Raw genomic sequence first — 20679 nt, forward strand, 5'->3', positions numbered from 1 at the left:
TATCGTTGTCTGCGGGGCCAGCTACCGATCGCATTACAGAGCCGATCTCTTCTGCAACACGTCCCAATGCATCCGTGTCAACGGTTTTCGGAGACGGGTCATAGCCATTAGGCCTATCATCTAGCAAGACCATGATGTGCAGAACTTGGCTCTGATCAAAGGGTACCACCCACGCCCGGTGCGGCTGAACTGGGGTCGCATCTGGGCCGGGCTAGCTCGCGGCCGTGCCTTTTTACGGCAAGAACAGAGGAACGGACAAGATCCTGGCCTGACCTCGGCCCGCCCAGATCCAGATTGATGGGGCGGCTATTCCGGCCGTGTTTTTACACGCGTGACGTGCCTGCGGTTCGGCAGATCGGATGTGCTCGTCATCGACGTCCGGCGGCGTGGCCAACATGTACAGCTACTCGTCGGCGTCACTGGGTCGGCGGGACGGCAGGTCCGGTCGCCAGGAGATGGAGGACATGCTGCAGGACGTGGACGAGGTTGCCGTTCCCAGGCAGAGCCGGACCGACAACCTGAACGGCGTCGGCAGCCTGCCCAGAACTTTCACCTCGTACCGGACCAACAGAGGTCAGTGGTGTGGATCGGACCGCGGGCCGCTGACGGCGGGGCTGGCGGATGCCGGCAGCTCATAGCGTGGGCCGGGATTAATTTATCACACTGCTTCCACACCCCTGTCACCAGCGGCATTAAAAGGCTCTTCGTAAGCAGTGATCCTTGTGTGTGATTGTTGTAAGACGCTACCTATGCGCCGTAACAATGACATGTTTTGGTGAGCGGTTATCTAAAAATGGATGAGAAGCTGACTTGCCATAGCGGATCAACTGCTCCACTTCCACCGGTTCCGGTTGCATCTGAGAGGCGTGAGTCGAACACCGCGATTTGAGTTCACGTGTGCGCTCGAGGATTGATCGGTTGGTCGATCCCCGTCCAGGTGTGTGGTCGACGGATCCGTGGCCTCGTCTTTTTGTCTGATGAAGAACAGCCGAACAATGCAGATATTCATAACGTTGTCAGGGTCGCGTCAGGTGTGAGAACACAAACAGGTCCGCACTGCCTGACGCGTGTGTCGGGCCGTGTTGTCACCGGCCATTGTCTGGCGACTGACACTGTCCCCGGACCCCAGATCCGGGCCCACGTGACCTCAGACCCGTCATCAGCCTGGCCCGCCCCCCTCACCTCACGCTCACACGTCTGAAGGACTCTCCACAGCTGACGTAGACTGCTAATGAAGCTCACGCACTGTTGACGGGGCTGGTTTTGGGCGGAACTAATGCAGCGGCCGACTATTTTCCCGTCTTTTGGTATATCACTGCATCCGAAATTCTGTCTCTATTTTTCGTAAATCTCCAGTGAAATTTTGTAAATCTCCAGTGGACACGACAAACGCAAGTTTTTCGGTAATGAAAGCTGAAAAGCTTCTTGTAGAAATTGTGGTTTTGTGAAATAGACGTCTTCACTGATGGTGACGTCACATCCGGAGATAACGTCCTTCCGTTCGTCAGCCTCACACAAAGTTATAAGTTAAGTTGTCTGAATATTGTCTTGGGAAATGGACCTTCCAGCTTGTAACAAACAGTGCGTGTCCCACACGCGTATCGGTAAACTGGCGTACATACATTTCATGACAAGCTGGTGGCAGCTTCCCGCCCAGCAGAACAAGGCGAACATCGCCAAACGACCTTAATAGCTGGGCGTATGCTGCTGTTGTGTCGGTCATCGGTTCGTCGTTTTCATCGATGTACCGGAACCAAACGGTGAATTACTTCTTTCGAGTCCTTTTCATGGCCTGTGCTGTCTATTCTCAATCTACCCTGCTGCTTCCAAAGAATCCCTTTTAAAAAGTGCGCCATAAACCTTTCAAAGAACCTGGATACTCTCTTAACATATGTAGGCTTGTTTGGCCCCATTCGTGACTGTTTTTATGCGTGTGCGTTAAAGACTGCAGCCAAACGTTTGTAACACGAAAGCCCGTCATCTTGTTAATGTGACTTTCACAACGCGGCTTTAGAACAACTTTAAGTGATGCACTGGGGTGAAAGGGAAATTCTAGACGCCACTTCACGGGTGTAAAACGGAGTTGGCATCGGATTTTTGTCGCTCCCACTTGCTAGTCATTATGTCCCAGCCAGCCATTCCGAAAGTAAATGCCTCTTAGCACCCTAGGTTTAACCATATTTACAGGCGTCAAACGACCCAGATCCCTCTTCTTCTCCTCTTCTCCTCCCACTCTGTCCCCTCTCTTCTCCCACGTCTGCTCTTCTTCCTCCTGCTCTTCCTCCTCCACTTCAGCGCAGTGAGCACAGTGGCCGACATTAACAGAGGGTACTGCTGCGCTCCACTGGGCGCGAAGGCTGTCATTTGTCGTCGGCGTGACGCGGCGCAGGCCCCCGGGGGAGGCGCCCGGTCAGCCGACGAGGCCCGCACGGCGGCGCTGATAGCTGGCGGGCCGCCTGCACCGCAGAGAAGGCCAGAGGGGGCCGGGGTTGGCGGAGGTGGACAGCGTGGACAGACGGCGACGACTGTCGGGCAGGAGCGCAGCTGGGCTACAGGCTCAGTGGAAGGAGACGGCTTCACGGCAGACAGCGGGACATGGACAGCAAGAGGGAGACTGCCTCATGGCAGGCAGCGAAACAAAGACATAGTTACAGTCCAGCCCGGCTATAGGCTCATGTTCGTCATTTTCACTGTGGCTTTGGCAGAAGCCGTCAACGTCACCCCAAAACAGCTGATTCGCTGCCTTTATACCAGCGATAGTGTTACCGAGTCTCATATTTTCCTCGTGTGATTGGTGTTTTCTGGCGCAGCATTGTTGCTGGTCAGCGGCTTGGGGAGCAGTCCATCGTCACCAGTCGCTGGTCACAGCAGAGCTCGCGTCAGACTCAGAGCAGAGCCCCCCCCCCCCCCCCTCCCCATCCAGCCACCAACCCCACCACTCACGAGCAGTCCACCGTCACCAATCGTTGGTCACAGCAGAGCTCGCGTCAGACTCAGAGCAGAGCCCCCCCCCCCCCCCTCCCCATCCAGCCACCAACCCCACCACCCACGAGCAGTCCACCGTCACCAATCGTTGGTCACAGCAGAGGCTCGCCTCCCGTCAGACTCAGAGCACATCCCCCCCGCCATCAACCCCCCGCTGCTGACCTGCAGCACACGTGTGCAGGTGCCGCGGGATCACACAGTGCAATGTCTGCACAGGAGCGTGCTGAGGAGATACATTGGCTGCGTTTGGTGCTCCGTCCGCACGTGCACGTGCACGTGCGGACGGAACAGTCGCGGCTGCGTTTCATGCAGTCCGCACGTGTATGCGTCTGGAAGGCTTCGCGGCAGCATTTGGTGTGCCTTTCACGCGTGAGTGTGTGGAGGTGCCGCGGTTGCATTTAGTGCGCCTCTAGTATTTGCGCGCGCTTAGAAGGTGTGTTGATGATATACTTACGGGCGTATGCTAAGGGAACACGCTGTCGACTGCAGCTGGCGTACCGTGCCGCGCTTGCGTGTGCTCAACAGACACCACGTTGACCACAGCAAAAGCGCCGTCCGCCCCTCTGGCGATTGGTGTCGGGTGCGGAGAGGAGGGGGGAGGGGGAGGGGGCATGGTGGGCCCCGGCACGCGACTGTAACACACCCGGCCCCTGAATGATAGCTTCGGCGACAGACGCGCCGTGCAGGGACAGAGCCCGGAAATGTTTGCACGGAGCCAGCCGAGGTCTAACCATGGCTGGCCAGCCGACGCCGACCGGACGGCAGAGGGATGGATGGGTCGCTGATGTCTCGGCAGAGCGGGCCGCAGTGGACGCTGGACGACGGAGGGCGGTCGGAGCCCGATTTGTGGCGCCATTGCTGCAGCGGACGGACGCAGCACGGCTATTGTTTGTGAGGCTGGCCGCGCCAAATTATCGGATCTGAGTGGCAGGATTTGTGTTTTACGGTCTGGATTCAGCATTATGGGAGCTTGATCTCGTAAAGCCGGGAGAGCCCAGACGCGGAGCTCATGTTTATGGCCCACGACTAATGTGACAATGATGTCACGCCCACATTATGAAGCGAATCATGATGTGCTCTGCTTTCTTAAGCAAATCAAAGTCGTGCTCGAAGGAAACGGGTATTTATAATAATAATAAACGGGTATTTATAATATTTTACGGGATAACGGGTAACGGGTACTTCAGAACCAGGGTATTTGTCTGATATGTGACATTTAACAGGCTAGCTTTTTCAATCGAGGCGTGCTATTTTGTGTTTGTCACCGATATTCATTGACTGCGCTTCCACCACATACGCCACTCCCACTCCCATTGCTGCCAATAGCTCGCTCTTGTCTGTCGCCAGTGTCGTTTACGGACTCGGTGGGCAACAGCTCGGTGTCGACGACGACCGACAACGAGCGCCAGCTGTTCATCGAGCAGTCGGCCGGCCTGCCGCCGCCGTACAACTTCAACAAGCTGAGTGGCTTCGAGGAGCCGCTGCCGGTGCCCTACCCGCACCCGTTCACGACCGCCAGCGGCGAGCTCGGCTCGGGCCACTACATCGCCGGCATGTCGCCTAGCGACGACAGCTTCTACCGGGCCACGAAGATGTGAGCCGAGCAGGCCGGCAGCCCGGCAACGGCGGCAGACTGCCGGCAGGCCGTGGCGCGAGGTTTGGCGACGAGCGGCGACACTGGGGCCGGCCGGCAGCCCGGCGACGGCGGCAGACCGCCGGCAGACCGCCGGCAGGCCGTGGCGCGAGGTGTGGCGACGAGCGGCGACGCTGGGGCCGGTCTGCAGCCCCAGTGACGTCAGCAGGAGGCGCCGCCGTGACGGCGTCTGACGGCTGCCAAAGGCCGCCGCGCTCGCCTTGGCTGCGTGACGTCATACAGTCATCCCATGTGATATGAATGAATGGAGTGTTGCCTCAGCAGCTGATGATGTGGATACGCCGCTGTATGTGTATGCAGTGAAGGGTGCATGTATTATGACGGGCTGTCGGAATCAGGCGCTGATGACGCAGCGTGTTTTCTGCCCACGAGGTCATTCACCGGTTTACATTCGAAATCTGAAGCGGAGTAAGATGCCATCGACCTTGGATATGATCCTGGTGAACGGTAACTTAAACACAAAGTTCTGGAAAAGCCGGTCTTCGATCATGAACTGGAAATAGCCTTGTCTTTGTAACGGAGAAGTTACTCAGTCCGTGATGCACAGCTACTAGACTCGTGCGACCCAGAATGTGCCCTCCTGTGGGATGATAATGATTCAAAGGTCGCGGTCCCCCTAAACTGAAGTGAGGTGCTCAAATTCAGGTGGGGCGTTCTTTAGTGTAAACATCAGTGTCTATACAACAGCGGCATCGACTGTCCAGTCATGCATATTTTGCCAGTTGCGTTTACAAATTAAGTGTTGTGTGACATGCTAGTGACGTAGATCACATCAAGGAAGTGTTTCTTATTTAAGGGTTTGACATGCTTTGAATAAGCTGCATGCGTTGAGTGTGATGCTGCCATACCTTGATGGTTACGACAGATGACAATCACTAGACCATGTTGTGTTTCCGCAGCGGACGTTCTGTGTAGCTCAGGCGGTATTTATATTGCGCTCCTAATCAATGTGTCACGTAGCGGCGCCCGTTGGCTGGAGTACTCAGCATCATGTAGACTAGATAGTGTTGTGAATATGTATACAGTACAGCCGAGCTTAGGCTGAGAAACGCCAGGATCTGAACGTTCAAGCAGATCAGGCGGATCTGAGCGTTCGAGCAGGCCTGCCAGGCTGGGCCCGCCGGGCTGGCTCCGTGTGGACTGGGCCGTTTGATTCAGCAATACACGCGCTTATCAAGAGATGGTTTCTGTTTTTCGGTGCTGCCGACACTTTATGCCGTGTTGAGCTATGCGCGCAACTGTGTCCCCTACAGAGCACGACGGGAGGCTCATTTGCTTATAGGTGTACCTTGTCAACTGCCGCCTGACATGTGGTCTCGTATCTGCGCAGTTCCCGTTTTTTTTACTTCGCATTTTCATTCCTTTTTCCCTTGAGACGGTTCCTTGGCGCTGTACAAATTAAGAACAGCACCTATCGCTTCAATAAGAATATCCATCTGTTGGGGATGGAGGAGCAGCCAGGAAGAAGGCAGAAAAGTGCGTTATTGGCACCGAATCCTGCCCCGAAATAAAACCATCAATCTCATTTAGCCACCGCCTCGTCACAACTTTGCGGGCATGGGTATGTGTATCCGGTCGGCGAGCGTTCAATGGTCAGATCAAATGGGGCCCTACACCTCATTTCAGAACGATCAAAAGCAGCGAGCATAAACAAGGAATTCAAGAAACCACTGCTCACCAGTCAGTGACTGTTTATTAACAGCAAAGAACGGCAGCAAAGTTGTCTTGAGCTGTCCAAAGTTTGTCGGGCCGCCTGCTGAAACCCTCGGAAGTCCCAATTGCAGGACAGCGCACGTCACTAGGAGCAGAGCAAAGTCCTGCGGGAATGAGCTGGCGCCAAGGCCGCCACCTCACAACCAATATGCACGCCTGCCCCGATAATCCACGTAAAAGCGTGCCGTTATTATAATGATAAGGCGCGGTGTCGTGTAGTGCCGCGCGCCAGGGCGATAACGACCCCACCCGGGCCTCTGTGATGCCGACCTCGCCCGGACGTCTCTGGTGCCGATCCCACCCGGGCCTCTCTGGTGCTGACCCCCCCCCCCCGCCCCCCGGACGTTTCTGGCGCCGACCCCACCCTCTCTGATGCCGACCTCGCCCGGGCCTCTCTGATGCCGACCCCGCCCGGACGTCTCTGATGCCGACTCAGCCCAGACGTTTCTGATGCCGACCCCGCCTAGACGTTTCTGATGCCGACCCCGCCCGGACGTCTCTGATGCCGACCCCGCCCGGACGTCTCGGCTGGCGCACGTCTCAGAGTGGTGACTGCGCCGCGGCGCTGGGCTGAGGGCCGACAGACGGTCCGACGACGACCGCCGCTGAGTCAGTGCGCCGTTCTGATCTGGAGTGAGGCAACCAGGCTTCTCGGAAATGTGGGGCACTCGTCGTTGGAACAGGGACAAGGGGATGCGCTCTTTGTGAGACGGCTGGTCGGTTTCTGTGCACTGTGGACTCGGAAATGGGGAGCGTCATCAAGTTTGTCGATGCGGCTGCGTCAAAATCTACAGTTGTGAATCGCGAACAAGATGAACCGGCAGGAGTTAAAGGTGGCATCCCCCGCAGGACCCTCCGACGTTTGCTCGCAGTCACATCCAGGTATGTGCTTGGAACACATGGCAACTTCATAAATCACTAAGGATGCCTTTACAAAATCGGAAAAATGATCACTCCCAAATAACCAAATAGTCTATCAACAAAATTAGGAAAAATAGATATCGATACAGCTTCGACAAATTCCGAAAATAGGACAAAATCCTGGAATATCTGCGCGTAAAAACTGGACACATACCGAGGACCTCAAAAGATCCTTCAACAGTTCGAAATTCATGTTAGATTTTGCAAGATCTAAGTTGTATGACTTACAGATCCGTCCCAGAATCCATGTCGATGGTCTCAAGTAAACCAACAAGCATGCCAGCGTGGACCGGCCTAAGCATGCAACTTTTTGTGAGGTTGTCGGTTTGGCATGCTATGCTTTCGTGTGTGCAATTTTATGATCGTTGTTGCTTGCATTTTAAGGCAGGCGGGACGAAAATGAGTAGGTTAAAAGGCGGAGGCTGGCACATACTGACATGACACATTTTAGTGATTTGAGTTCAAGCCTGGCAGGCAGGCTAATATTCTAGAACAATTTGTACCTACGGATTCTAAGGGGTCAGGAAGGCGTCCCCGGTTTTCTCCAAAGCGGCATACAGGTCTAGAACCGTCATAAGTAGATCTAGCGACCATACTACTTCGAAAAATATTGGATTTTGTCCATTTGTTTCAAAAGAACCTGTTAGCTATATATATATATATATATATATATATATATATATATATATATATATATATATATATATGTGCATGTGTGACGATGTTAGATGAGAACACGTGCTAGACGCTGTCTGTGGCCTGGTTTTACGTGTTTTGGGCTCTCCATCTATGTAGCATGGATTTCCAATTTAGGTAGCCTATCATTTTTGTGCTTGAACACTTTTATCACAGCAGGAAAATTGCAGAAAGGGGTGTGTTCAATCTAGCAGCGTTACTATTATCCAGGGGCCTATTGCATGCTTGTCAAATGCTATTCATATAGGTGTCATGACATGCTGAGTTGTGATAGAAGAGGCAACGACGTCGGCCGGCTTAAAATAGCCAGCTTTTCTTTTAAATGTCACCGGTTGTAATACCGTGGTTGGGCTTGCAGCTGATTTTAAGACAAGTTGCGTTTTCGGGTGCTACAGGATCAGGGGCAAAAGTCATGTACCTTTGGATAAGTGTGCCTGGAAAATTCTTAACCAAAATTTGGAAGGAGCAGTGAACTTCAAAAATCTTTCTACAACTTACATTAACGGTTCACGACCCCGGGGGCAACGATCCAAGACCCGATATATAACAACTCAGACAAAGTTACTCAAAATCTGAGATTACAGAAGGTCCCTTGGAGAAAGTTAGAAATACATTTGGACCTCAGGTTCTTCGGCAACATTTCAAAATGACTGACTGACCTGCGACTCTAAAAGATCCAGAGTCCAGCAATCAGAGAATCGATTCCAAGATCCATTTGCGCGACCCAGGCGCATGTCTGAGCGCAGTTCTGTCAGTCCGGCGTTGACAAACCCGGCGCATCGAGACCGACGGAGAGCGGCGGCACGGCTTTACGATCGGCGCCGGCGGGCGGGCCTGCGCTCCGTCTGCCTCCGCGGCCGACTATATTCAGAGACGGCCCGCGCACAAAAACGGCCGCGTCGGCCACGTGACTTGCGCTGTGCCGATCAAGCCATGACGTGGGCGGGGGAGGGCAACCTACCGACGCTCCCCGCTGGTAGGGCCGGGTCCGGCGGTCGAGTCGCGGAGCAGCGTCGCTGCCGTTTACAGCCTGGCGGAGTGACTCCAGCGAGCCGGGGCGTCGTAAAACGAGGGACCCGGCGCAGTTATGGGATGTCCCAGGCTGTCGGCTCGATCGCCTCCATGTGTAGACAGCTCGCATGTGCGCAGCGACTCCGTACCCAGCTGGTGATCGGCGCTCCTCGCGGTCCAGATGCGCAAGTTTAGAACCCCATTTCGTTTTACGGCGGTGAGAAGGCCAATGGTAATGGCTGGGCGGACGGTAATGGCTCAGCGATCGGGCGGTGTGGCAATGGTGCTACTCTCCCACACTTCACATGGTCACACGTGTCATCGCGGTCCATAACAGGTGTTTAATAGACAAGGTTCCCTTAAAATATCCATTTGATCTTGTTCGAATTTACCCCACCCTCTACGTGGTTGATTTTTGGAATGCAGCGTCGTCAGCCGCACTCAGACCAAGGATTTAACTAACCACCTAGAAGGCCTGAGAGGGGTCACGATGCTTGAATCATTGCAGCTGTCCGACGAATGTCCATGAGAACGACCTTCGGCGCGAAGCCCACGTGTCGAACATCTCGTGCTTAGTGCTGCTTTGACTCACCTATCCGTCCGCTTCCCTGCTTGCAGTGAAAAGGCTTTGGAAAGGTTACTTCAGATGCCTCTATTAAAGCATACTTTTGACTGCGATGGCGAAAAAGGAAGCAGTCGGTGCTGAGTGTCGGCTGGAAACTCAGGCCGGCGCAGAAGTTCTTCCACTTCGAGGCTTTTCTACAGCGGTCCTGGCAAGGCTTTCATCTCTGAAACGTGTCTACGGGACGCCAGAGAAGAGGGCGTAAAATCCGAGGAGGGGTGCTCAAACTCCCACATCCAACGCAATTGAAATTAAACCATACCGTAGAGACGCCCAGAAAGCGGGAGTCAGACGAAATTGAAATAAGAGGAGCAGGCCGCAAGGCGACCACCGCACATCGCTGCAACGTCATCGTAATTACTTTCGATGTAGAACAATGCCACTGGAAGAGACAGCGCTGAATTCTCGGCGAAACCCTGCGTTACGCCCCACCCGCAGTCGATGCCTGCGAACGCTGCATACACGGCTGATGCCGACAGATGCCGGGGTCTGGCGAAACCAGGGACCAGGGCGGCTTGGCAGGGTATTGAGCGCTCTATTCGCGGACGGGGCGTTCTAGAGTGGCTGGGAACAATGGGAGGCTCCTAACGAGTCGAGTCGGTTCCGGGTGTCCCCTGTTGTAGAGACGTAGCGCGTGGAGCCGCGGCCTGCGTCCGGCCGGCGGCGCTCTGATCTGCCTCCCCCCCCCCCCCCCCTCCGAGGCGGGCCTCAGTCTGCTCTCGATGCCCGGAGGCGCCCCGTTCCGCGGAGCTAACCAGGGGCTGAGGTCTGCGCTCGTTCACTGCGGCTCCAACCAGGGTCCGACGAGTTCCGCCAGCGCCCTGCCGCGGCCCGCGCTCCCGCTACGCCAGAAACGGCGCCCTGGCCGCCGCTGAGCGCTGGCGGTACACACAGAACTAGGCTGCGCCCCAGCCGACTCGAACTTGCCGCCGCTGAGTGCTGGCGGTGCACACAGAACCAGCCTGCGCCCCAGCCGGGTCGAACTTGCCGCCATTGAGCGCTGGCGGTACATACAGAACTAGGCTGCGCCCCAGCCGGCTCGAACTTGCCGCCGCTGAGTGCTGACGGTACACACAGAACCAGGCTGCGCCCCAGCCGGCTCGAACTTGCCGCCGCTGAGCGCTGGCGGTACACACAGAACCAGGCTGCGCCCCGCCCCGCTCGAACTTGCCGCCACTGAGCGCTGGCGGTACACACAGAAGCAGGCTGCGCCCCTGCCGGCTCCAACTTGCCGCCGCTGCTTCGCCCTCTGATACTAGAAAAAAATGAACAGAATGGGTTGAGTGGCGCCTATGGCACTCTGTATGTTAAGACTCACGCAAACTGCAGAGAAGTCTGATATGAACGTCCGTTGGTGTGGAGAGCAGGATATTTCAATATCGTTGATGGCATTGGCTCTGATACCGGGACGGAGCGCTTCCTTTTGTAGTGTGGAAGTGAAGGAAAAGACAAGTGCTGGGCAAATACACCTTTGCATCGGAATAGAACCAGACGAACAATTTTGGCGTATGTATTGGCGAGGCTCGGTCTATCAAAGCGATTTCTAACTTAGTTGGTAAAAACGAGCAAAACAATTGTGCTGGTAGCGATCAGCTTTCCAATTACAAGCATCCCGCCTTAATAAAATGCTACCAGCTTTACGATTTATTTCCATTGCCTTGCGTATGCTTTTTCTTCCCACGTGACTCATACGCCATATGGGAGGATTGCTCGGCTTCACTAACACCCGATACACAGCCGAGCGCTGAGGGATGCACGAAATACAGGAGTGACATGAGGCCAGGCTGGAGGGCTGTGACGACCCATACCCAGCATTAGGTAAGCAAAGTACTCACCCCGAACATTGCATGAACCTCACCGACATCCCAGACGTTCGGGGCCTGACGTCTTGTCACACAAGCACGGTACTGCAATACGCGGACCGCCCGAAACACAGGCCGCTAGGCCGAGTGAGTCAGATGACCCGTATCGAGAAGGTGCCAGAAACGGAAGACATTCACCGGTGGGCACCGGTGTTCATCACAACGGATACGCAGCTTTTTCTCAACGTGTAACACCTGTGCAGTGATGTTCCAAACCAGCCGCATGCTGACGCTTCCGTGGTTAGTGTCGAAGTAAACGCATGTGCAGCGGTTCGATTGAGGTCCGTATCGTTACTAGCTGTCCTTAAAATCCATATTTTTCAGTTGGTATTCGTTGACCTAAGCTCCATTGCTGCGTATCGGTGAACCATGTGTTCCTGTGATGCACATGATCTTCGCAAATGCACACGCTAGATTAAATACAAATTTTAGGAGCAGCTTAAGACAACGTGGACATCAAAACCTTATAATTGCTGCATATTCGCTGAGCGCGAACAAAGTTTAACAAATACATGCCACCTTACTAAGATAACCAGTTCTTTAGATGGACTCTAACCAGTTCCTAAGAGGATCTCAGGAACTGGTCAGAGGAACATTTTTTGGCACTGTGTGTTTAGAAATGATCTTCGATTCGTTGTGATGAACGCCGATGCCCGCTGGCAGTTTTGCCTACCTTAAATTCAGTATGAGTCAACAAAGCCTTTCGGCTTTGCCGCTTGTGTTTGGGGCCACGGACCATCGTTTTGGGCAGCCCTGAACGTTACCATGCATTGGGTGCTAGGACGGCAGAACGTGGATGCTCGCTATGTTTGCGAGAAAGTTCGCGCAATGCATGTGAAGCCCGATGCTCGAGGGATCATCGTAGCCTTCTGACTTCGCAAATCATCGTAACATTCCGGGTTTGGCCGTCTGTGTTTCGTGCAGCCTTTACCATAGAACTTTGCATTGGCCGTTAGAATGTGAGAGATCAGACAATTTATTATTTGGACACCAGTTTAGTATGTCTGCAAATTCTGAGCACAATCTCGATATCTCATGGTTTCCAAATGTAATATTTTGCTTACCGTTGCTCATTCGTGGCACTGGGCCCAGCTTAAAAACTTGGCTATTGATCAACGATTACCTGATAACATCATTTAACGCGCACCTCCCCGTCTAACGAAGGCGTACAACTGCTAACACAAAAGCCCCTTGTAGCTCATAGTAACTCATAATGCCAAAAAACAGATGCTCACATCAGGCTTTCCTGCTTGTTCTACGTTCATTGGCGGATGTTCTATCGCAGAGTATCCAACCCCACCACGAATAACCGCTCAATAAACGACCGTGAGCGTCAGGCTTCGCATCGCTGATCGACGAAACCATTGAAATTGCAACGGCACACCGTCTTGGCAACTATGTCCAAAGTATTGCGAAAACCTGCGATGGTTTGCAGGTAGCTGGACACAATGGACATGACTGCACGTGTGTGGAGCTTTCATGGCCTAGCCTACCTGGTTTAGGTCCCAGGGTCTGCTTTTCGAAACCGGTTTTGGACAGGGCGTATTCGGCCGTGTCCTGGTCCATGACTGGCCCCCCTACCGACGGCAATATCCCATATCGCTGCGTTTAGGTGGCATACCAGTGCCATTGCGATGTTGCAGAAAAACAGCTCAGGCAGTTCCCATACAAATAGCTAATAACTTATACGACCAACACCAAAATGTTGTTTAACGTTCGTGGAGAGAGAGAGAGAGAGAGAGAGAGAGAGAGAGAGAGAGAGAGAGAGAGAGAGAGAGAGAGAGAGAGAGAGAGAGAGAGAGAGAGAGAGAGAGAGAGAGAGAGAGAGAGAAGAGAGAGAGAGAGAGAGAGAGAGGTGTGCGTGTGCGTGTGCGTGTGCGTGTGCGTGTGCGTGTGCGTGTGCGTGTGCGTGTGCGTGTGCGTGTGCGTGTGCGTGTGCGTGCGCGTGCGCGTGCGCGTGCGCGTGCGCGTGCGCGTGCGCGTGCGCGTGCGCGTGCGCGTGCGCGTGCGCGTGCGCGTGCGCGTGCGCGTGCGCGTGCGCGTGCGCGTGCGCGTGCGCGTGCGCGTGCGCGTGCGCGTGCGCGTGCGCGTGCGCGTGCGCGGTGTGGTGTGTGTGTGTGTGTGTGTGTGTGTGTGTGTGTGTGTGTGTGTGTGTGTGTGTGTGTGTGTGTGTGTGTGTGTGTGTGTGTGTGTGTGTGTGTGTGTGTGTGTGTGTGTGTGTGTGTGTGTGTGTGTGTGGTGTGAGAGCCGGCAGGCGGTCTCGCTCCATGAAACGGTTAACCGGCCTCGGAAGAAACGCAAGCAGCCGTCATACGTCCCTGATCTCTGGGGAGTTTTCGAAAGCTCCCGTGCGGAAATATTATTACGACAGCAAGCAGCGCTGAACTCCTTCAAACGCTCCATCCATCCGGTCACTCCTGTTTACGACTTGCTAGCATACGTGCTTGACCTGAGGGGGGGGGGGCAGGGGGCACTTGAAAGTTCTCGTACGAAAATGTCATCGACAACAAAGAGCGCTGAGCTCCTTTGAACGCTCTCTCAATCCATTTTTCAATGTTGTTCATGACTTACGTCCGCAAGCCGTCATTAGTTTGATTCAAGCAGGCCGACCAGAACTTGCCGTATCACCACTTCTGTCCAGCAAAATAGGGGGCTGATTCGAGCAGTATATTGGCCCCTAGGGTGTAAGACATTGTTGTCAAAGTAAACACAAGAGCAAAAAGCATAAATCACAAGGTGACGACTGCAATTAACTGCCTAGTCCTACACCTCCAGGTCCAGCCTGCATCAAAATGTTTGTCCGCGAGGTGGCGCTGGCGGGGTGCCGATAGGTGGCGGTAGAGTGCTGCTTAGTCTTCGTAGACCCAGCTGTGGGAGGCAGACGTCCAGTTGGTCAGCTCCTCCGGCTTGAACCACAGGTCAATCTCCTTCTCCGCCGACTTGACCGAGTCGGAGCCGTGCACGATGTTGCTGTGGACGGACCGGGACACACCGTCACACAATGCTGTCGTAGACAGGGATGTGACCTGAATTGGCCGGCGAAGATGGGGGGAAACACGGCGGCGTTCCGTCTAAATAAGACGGCTCGCAGATAAAAATTACTCTTAAGAAATCAATTAGGCGTTGGCCTTTGGTTGGACCAGTTCACAGTGGAGCTGATGAATAGGGCTTTAGGCGAGCCAACTAACCAACTGCCGACATCATTTGCCGCGCTGAAAAAAAAAATGGTAGTCCTCCCCACGAAGCGGTCGTAAGTGTCGTAACGTTAGGCTGGACGCACATTTCGAGACGAGCTTCGGTCACCACAAACGAGAGCGCGACACTTCACCCCCATAAAGCAGAATGAGCCCAAACAACCTCCTCCAGCAGTTCAGTCCGCACGAACCGGCGTCGTCGTTTCTCCCCGGGGATGATTCAGTCACAAAGACGCAAAACCACCAGCGACTCTGAGAACCCAGACAGTTAGCGTCCCACCCCTCCCGCGGCCGTCGCCACCCGATGACCCCAGTCGGTCGCGCTGGTTCGGGCGGCTCCGTGAGCAGGCACACGGCTCGGTGGTCCCACGAAACCCACGCGGCTTCTCGGCACCGCGCCATGTCTCACGATCCGCCGGACCACGCCACACTCAGACAGCGACTCCGGCCCAGCCGGCAGCTGCTCAGGCGTAAGGAGAGCGCCAGTGAGTCACGGCGCGCTTCCAGGGAGCGGTGCCCGCCGACGCACTGACGCCGACACTGTAATCGCTGTCTGGCCTTCGGGTCTACTCAGTGAGCAGCTACTGAGAACTGACAGTTACAAGCAGTGATAGCGGCGCCCCGAAACGGTGTGGGAAGGCGGGACAACTTACGTTTTCAACCTGCGGATTTGCAAACCCGCAGGATTGTGTCATATTTGACCCAGGTTTGGAGTGACTCCTCCACCCAATCACATTCCCTCAACATAATCTGCTCACTGAGTTCGTTAAAAAACGTAAAAAACAACGATATAGAAATAAAACGAAACGCCATGAGTCGCGTCGGAACACAGCAGCTCCGGCATTCAAGGTCAGCTAAGTCGGAGCATTTGACTGCATTTTGTTCGGCCCGCTGGCGCATCTACATGTGGCTATTCACATGCCCGTCGTGATGCAATATGACAGAGAAGCCGAAGTGCCACGAATAACACAATGTCCAGATACATTGTACGGTTTGATGGGTAGATGTAGTTGTGAGCAGTAGCATCGGACGGATCAATTGAAGTGACTACACCGGGCGACATTCTCAAAAATCGGATCGGGTACTTGGCGAGGCGAATTACGACCGATGCGCCCTCGCTGAACAGGAACTGTAACTTCAGCTTCAGCTCTTATCCACTGTAGCAGAGGGGGCGCGCACATCGGGGTCATGCCGGGATTCCACGCGTAAAAATCCGGCAAGGAAGATCGTGACACGGTGCTTAGGAGGCTATGATCTACCTTCCAGTAAACAGACAGCAGACAAAAATGAAGCCGGTCGTTTAGAAAAGATGAGGCTTTCGCACTGCATAAGGAAGACGGTAACCCTTGCTTGGTTCACCCAGACATACAACACTCATTCGAATTCCAAATAAGATTTCCCAGGCCCCGCTCCAGCACTACCACCGGTAGGATAAGGTTGCCATTATTGCTGGCATCCCCGGCGTCACGAAAGGTTCCGGCCGATCGCGTGAGAGGCGCACGTCACTCCGTCCAGAGACAGCGGAGCAGGGCGGGACCGGATGCCCCCTCCCCTGCGCCTCTCCCTTGCTAATCGGTTGTCGATGGCGGCGCGATCAATACGGGGCACCGCTGGCCGGGCCCGGTCTGGGAGAGGCGCCAGCGAGGGCGGGGCTGCCGGCGGGAGATGTGCCTGTCCCGGGTCCCCCACCGCCGGCGGCGACTCAGGACACCGCGGACAGGCGCACGCTGCCGGGCATCAGACCACCCGACAAAACACGGATGCCACCAGAGCAAAACATACAGAGACCACAGACAGATCGCACAGAGGCCACATACAGATCGCACGCGCCGTCAAAATTCGTAACAACAAATCTCAAATTAGTTCGATCTGATCGCCCGCAACTGAAACGTGAATGTGCGACAAAAATAAATCCTTGGGGTAAAAGTGACTGTTGCCCACAGAATTATTTGCTGACATGACATGGGTGCTGGTTAATGGTACATTCGACACCTGCCTGTATAATGAAAATGTAAGTGAATTCTGCTGTAACTGTGATCATCCTTTCACGCTTTGGACGGACATGGGCACTAGTCAGATGGTTCGCCAGCCACAGGTATGGGAGCAAGATGGGCCACCAGACGTGAACACATGAGTCATGAGTCAGATGAGATGTGAGTCAGAGTCAGATGAATGACAAGGCACAGGTAAAGGAGGTACAGGAGGCACACCAGCCACCAGGTGATGCAACAGCTGGCAGTAGACAGACCACCAAAAACGGACAAAACAGATGGCAGGCCACCCCACAAGAGATCAGACATCAGATGAGGGCAGCCAGACATGACATCAGACATCGGACGAGAGGCCGGCAGTCCACCAGAAGTGTGCACAGCTGTCAGCCTGGCCACGGGACTGGCCAGAGCGGCTGCGGCTCCCGCCGGGCCGTGGGAAGCGCTCGCTGACACGTACCGGCCGACCTGGACGGCGTAGTCGCCGCGGATGGTGCCCGGCTTGGAGTCCTGGGGCTTGGTCTCGCCCAGCATGACGCGGCCCGTCTTGACGGCGTCCAGGCCCTCCCAGACCATGGGTACCAGCGGCCCGCTGGCCATGTACTTGACCAGGCCATTGAAGAAGGGTTTCTCCGAGAGGTCGGCATAGTGCAGCTTCAGGTGGTCCACCGATGACTGCCGAGAACCCACGGAGGTTGGCACATGCATGGCAGGACATAATATGGCACTCTGGGTCATACATGGGTTCAAGTGGTATCTCCATGGCACAATGGCTCCCCACTGAATCATGGGCTGCTCAAACAGTGAATCATACCAAAGCATGGGAGATATTGTTTCCACTACATGAATGACTGTTATGGAAATTGTGCTTGTTCTGCATGCTTCTGGCATGAATTTGCAAGCCCTAATCTAATGCAATTTTGCATACAATCTTATGGTACTTAACACACATATCTACTTGGTGGATTCTGAAGTTTTTTAGTGCTGATCTAAAATAGATTAAGTGGTAGGATTTGGTTGGTCAAGATCACTCCAAGTGTCCTGAACCCCCCAACAATGATGTGCTAATTCTGCTCATGTGGTAAAACTATCTTTAAGCCTTTTACAACACAGAACTATAAAGGGTTTTACATGCTACATGGTGCTCCCTCGCGGCTGCCCTGAACCAGGTTGACCCTTCTTAGTCAGTAGCAAATTAACACATTCCCACATCAGAGTTGGGCCCCCCAAAAAAGCTCCAGTTTTGGTATCATCATCCACTGGATCATGAATCCAGCATCTTGTCCACAGACCATAGGAGAGGAGAGGCGGCAGATGCAAACACGCACTGATGACAACATACAAAATATTACACTCAACTCTCCCACAAAACTACATACCAATGAACCCCAACAGGACTGGATGATACCCTTCTTGCCTTAAGCAATATATACCTCTCAATCAAAATAATCCACTTGTGTATAAACCTTAAGTATCTCCATGGTATTTATTGGACTCAAGCCACAGTCTTGACATCAGTATCCTAATGAACAATAATGATACTGGCAGCCAGTCTCCAAAAAATCCATCAAGTGCATGGGTTGCCTACCAATGATGTGCTGAGCCTAGATCAAGCATGCACTGAATGAGCCAGGCAAGATGGCCTCAAATTCTCATACTGTGAGCTTGAAAACCCTTCATGGAACAATTTGGTTGGAATTACCTGAGACATAATAATTTTGAAAATTGTGAACAGGATCTCACAGCTATGCTTTGCATCTCTAGTGCAAAATGTGGTTCTACAGTATGGACAAATGGCAGAGGACTTTCCAAACCCACACCTTGTCGACCACCATTAACACTGACAGAAGGCTGTGCAAGTAAATCCCTGCCTCACTACTGACTGCACCTGAATGCTACTCTGGCCTGCTTTGGAGCATGCCTGATCAGTCTGTTGCTGGTTTCAACAACATTTCACATTAAACCACAGCCCCTTTCAGAGCTGGATGTGACCAAAACAATAGTAAATGTCTACTCTCCCCTCCCCCCCCCCCCCAAACACAGGCAAGATGGTTAACAGGAATTCTTTGAGCTTTCTGAACATGACCCAGACTGCAAAAAATACGCTCTACACCCAACCACATCTGGTGCAGCAGCCAAACTGCAGGAAAATCTTAGCAACAGTACATTGTAAATCCAATCACTCCAAACTTGATGGGCAGCTAACACCTATTTTGGAACAAAGGGTATCCCAAGTTGCTAGAAACTGTAATGCTGAGGCAACTTTAGGAAAATGGCCTCCAAAAACATGACAGCAATTTTTTGCAATTCAATTTTGTCCAACCAAGGTTGAGCGCAGACAAGAGGGGGGGGGGGGGGGGGGCAGAGCACCAATCCCATGGGTCAGGGTATACATTGCTACCTCACGTTAAGAAAGAGCATCGTACATCAATCATCATTTTTAAGGTGGAACATATTGTAATTAATAGTAAAACAGGTCATGTAAACTCTTACCCTGGAACTTAAATAACTATTATAGCAACATTGGAGCACAAAATGCAGCAACCACGACCCCAGCTCCATTTCTATGCCTGATCACAATCACAACATTACTGGTGATCACAACATTACTGCACATCAAGAACAATAAAAATTATGAGACCAGGGCAACAAGAGTCCAATGAAATGTGTTTCTTGCATATCTAATCAATCTTCCATAACATTTGCAGATTGGTCAACATGGCAGGGGAATATGATGTTTTTGGCTGGGAACGAAAAGCAAAATGAGAATATGGTAGCTGAACAAAAATTCTTAATACAGTACATATATATGGCAGGGAAAATGGATGCTAATGGGACACTGGGTTGAAGAGGATAGGGTGGGGGGTTAGGTTAGTTTAGGTTAGTTTAGGCTATGTTCAGGACTATTCTGGCCTGTCTGTTTCATAAACATACCTAGACAAGATAAGAAACATTTTTTCATTGCATTATTATTGTTACCTCGGTCCCGCACATTTTTTATGGTTCTTGACAAGCAGAAATCTGGTAATCACACAACAACAATGCAGAAACCGCGCTGGGGAGCTGAGGCGGTGGGGTCGCGCAGCACTCGGGAGCTCGCTATCGTAGTTATGAAAATTTGAAGGTAGGAGCATAATTCTACTTGTTTTGAGATTATTTACAATATGTTCCGCTTTAAACACAACGAATGGTGTACAATGATTTTTTCTAATGTTGAATACCAATGTATACCTACACCATGCCACGTAACCATCCTGCACAGTGGTTCAACTTCTTGGAGACTGAGTGACAATGTCTAACCTGCATGAACTTCATTGCCACCAGCTTAAATCCTTTCTGCTCAAAACGCTTGATTATTTCGCCGACGAGTCCACGCTGGACACCGTCGGGCTTGATCATGATGAAGGTACGCTCCTTGTTTCCCGACATCTTGCGTTGGAAGTAAGATATACCGGCAGCTAGACAGTGCGCGACCTCACCGTACAGACACGGCCGTAAAAGAGGGCGGCTTAATAGGTGGGCCGTGTGGTGGACCAATACCTGAGTATTGGCATCTCAGTGTTTGCTGGGTAGTGGATCATTCAATGAATGACGTAATAATTCCTTCATTATGATATAATAATGTTTTAAAAAGAGATATGCATTTTTAATTTATTTTATACACTGTAAATAAAATAATGTTAATTTTGTTTTGAAAAATATATTTTTTCAAAGATAAACTTGATTTTTTTGATGACGTTGTTAATGAAAAACGTGGATGCATTTTCGCGTCACTTCCGTCTAGCGGGGTGCATGTGCTTCGGTCTTTTATGTTACAAATCTATCCTTTTTAGCATTTTAACATAACAGCAGTTATAGATGCAACATGACCTCAAAGATAAAATAACTCAAAATAAATGAATAATACACTCTTTGTGCTCAATCAGAACCCATGATCTCTTTTGACATTTATTGTAAGTATGCTTCAAGAATAATTTTATCTTCATATAACTTTTGCTTCCATATCTACAGCTGCATTTCCTGCGCTTTCGTT

The 20679-nt window shown here is 52.6% G+C and overlaps 2 protein-coding genes across 2 annotated transcripts in view; one reads left to right on the plus strand and one right to left on the minus strand.

The window, feature by feature from the left end:
* The window catches only part of LOC119107193 (protein shisa-2), a 34395-nt gene extending 28583 nt beyond the window's left edge, over positions 1-5812 (plus strand). Inside the window, exons 4-5 of the mRNA XM_037230586.1 lie at positions 355-573; positions 4333-5812. Coding sequence (XP_037086481.1) covers positions 355-573; positions 4333-4583 — 470 coding nt within the window. The 3' untranslated portion in view covers positions 4584-5812. The remainder of the gene's footprint in view (positions 1-354; positions 574-4332) is intronic.
* An 8305-nt stretch (positions 5813-14117) lies between these two features.
* awd (nucleoside diphosphate kinase) lies at positions 14118-20167 on the minus strand. The gene is made up of 3 exons (XM_037230975.1): positions 19947-20167; positions 17107-17321; positions 14118-14434 (listed from the first exon to the last, which is right to left on the minus strand). Exons 1-3 carry the CDS (start codon positions 20073-20075, stop codon positions 14314-14316), a joined length of 465 nt encoding a protein of 154 aa, XP_037086870.1. The 5' UTR covers positions 20076-20167; the 3' UTR covers positions 14118-14313.
* Positions 20168-20679: the final 512 nt, after the last annotated feature.

The sequence above is a fragment of the Pollicipes pollicipes genome, unplaced genomic scaffold (genome assembly GCF_011947565.3).
Source record: "Pollicipes pollicipes isolate AB1234 unplaced genomic scaffold, Ppol_2.1 Scaffold_6686;HRSCAF=7923_pilon_pilon_pilon, whole genome shotgun sequence".
Classification (NCBI taxonomy): domain Eukaryota; kingdom Metazoa; phylum Arthropoda; class Thecostraca; order Pollicipedomorpha; family Pollicipedidae; genus Pollicipes; species Pollicipes pollicipes.

Excerpts from the sequence above, each read along its gene's own strand:
- awd (XM_037230975.1), bottom strand. The coding sequence starts at position 20,075 with ATGTCGGGAAACAAGGAGCGTACCTTCATCATGATCAAGCCCGACGGT. Across the intron at positions 17,322-19,946 it reads TGGCAATGAAGTTCATGCAG|TCATCGGTGGACCACCTGAA; the intron begins GTTAGACATTGT and ends GGTTCTCGGCAG. Across the intron at positions 14,435-17,106 it reads TACGCCGTCCAGGTCGGCCG|CAACATCGTGCACGGCTCCG; the intron begins GTACGTGTCAGC and ends GTCCGTCCACAG.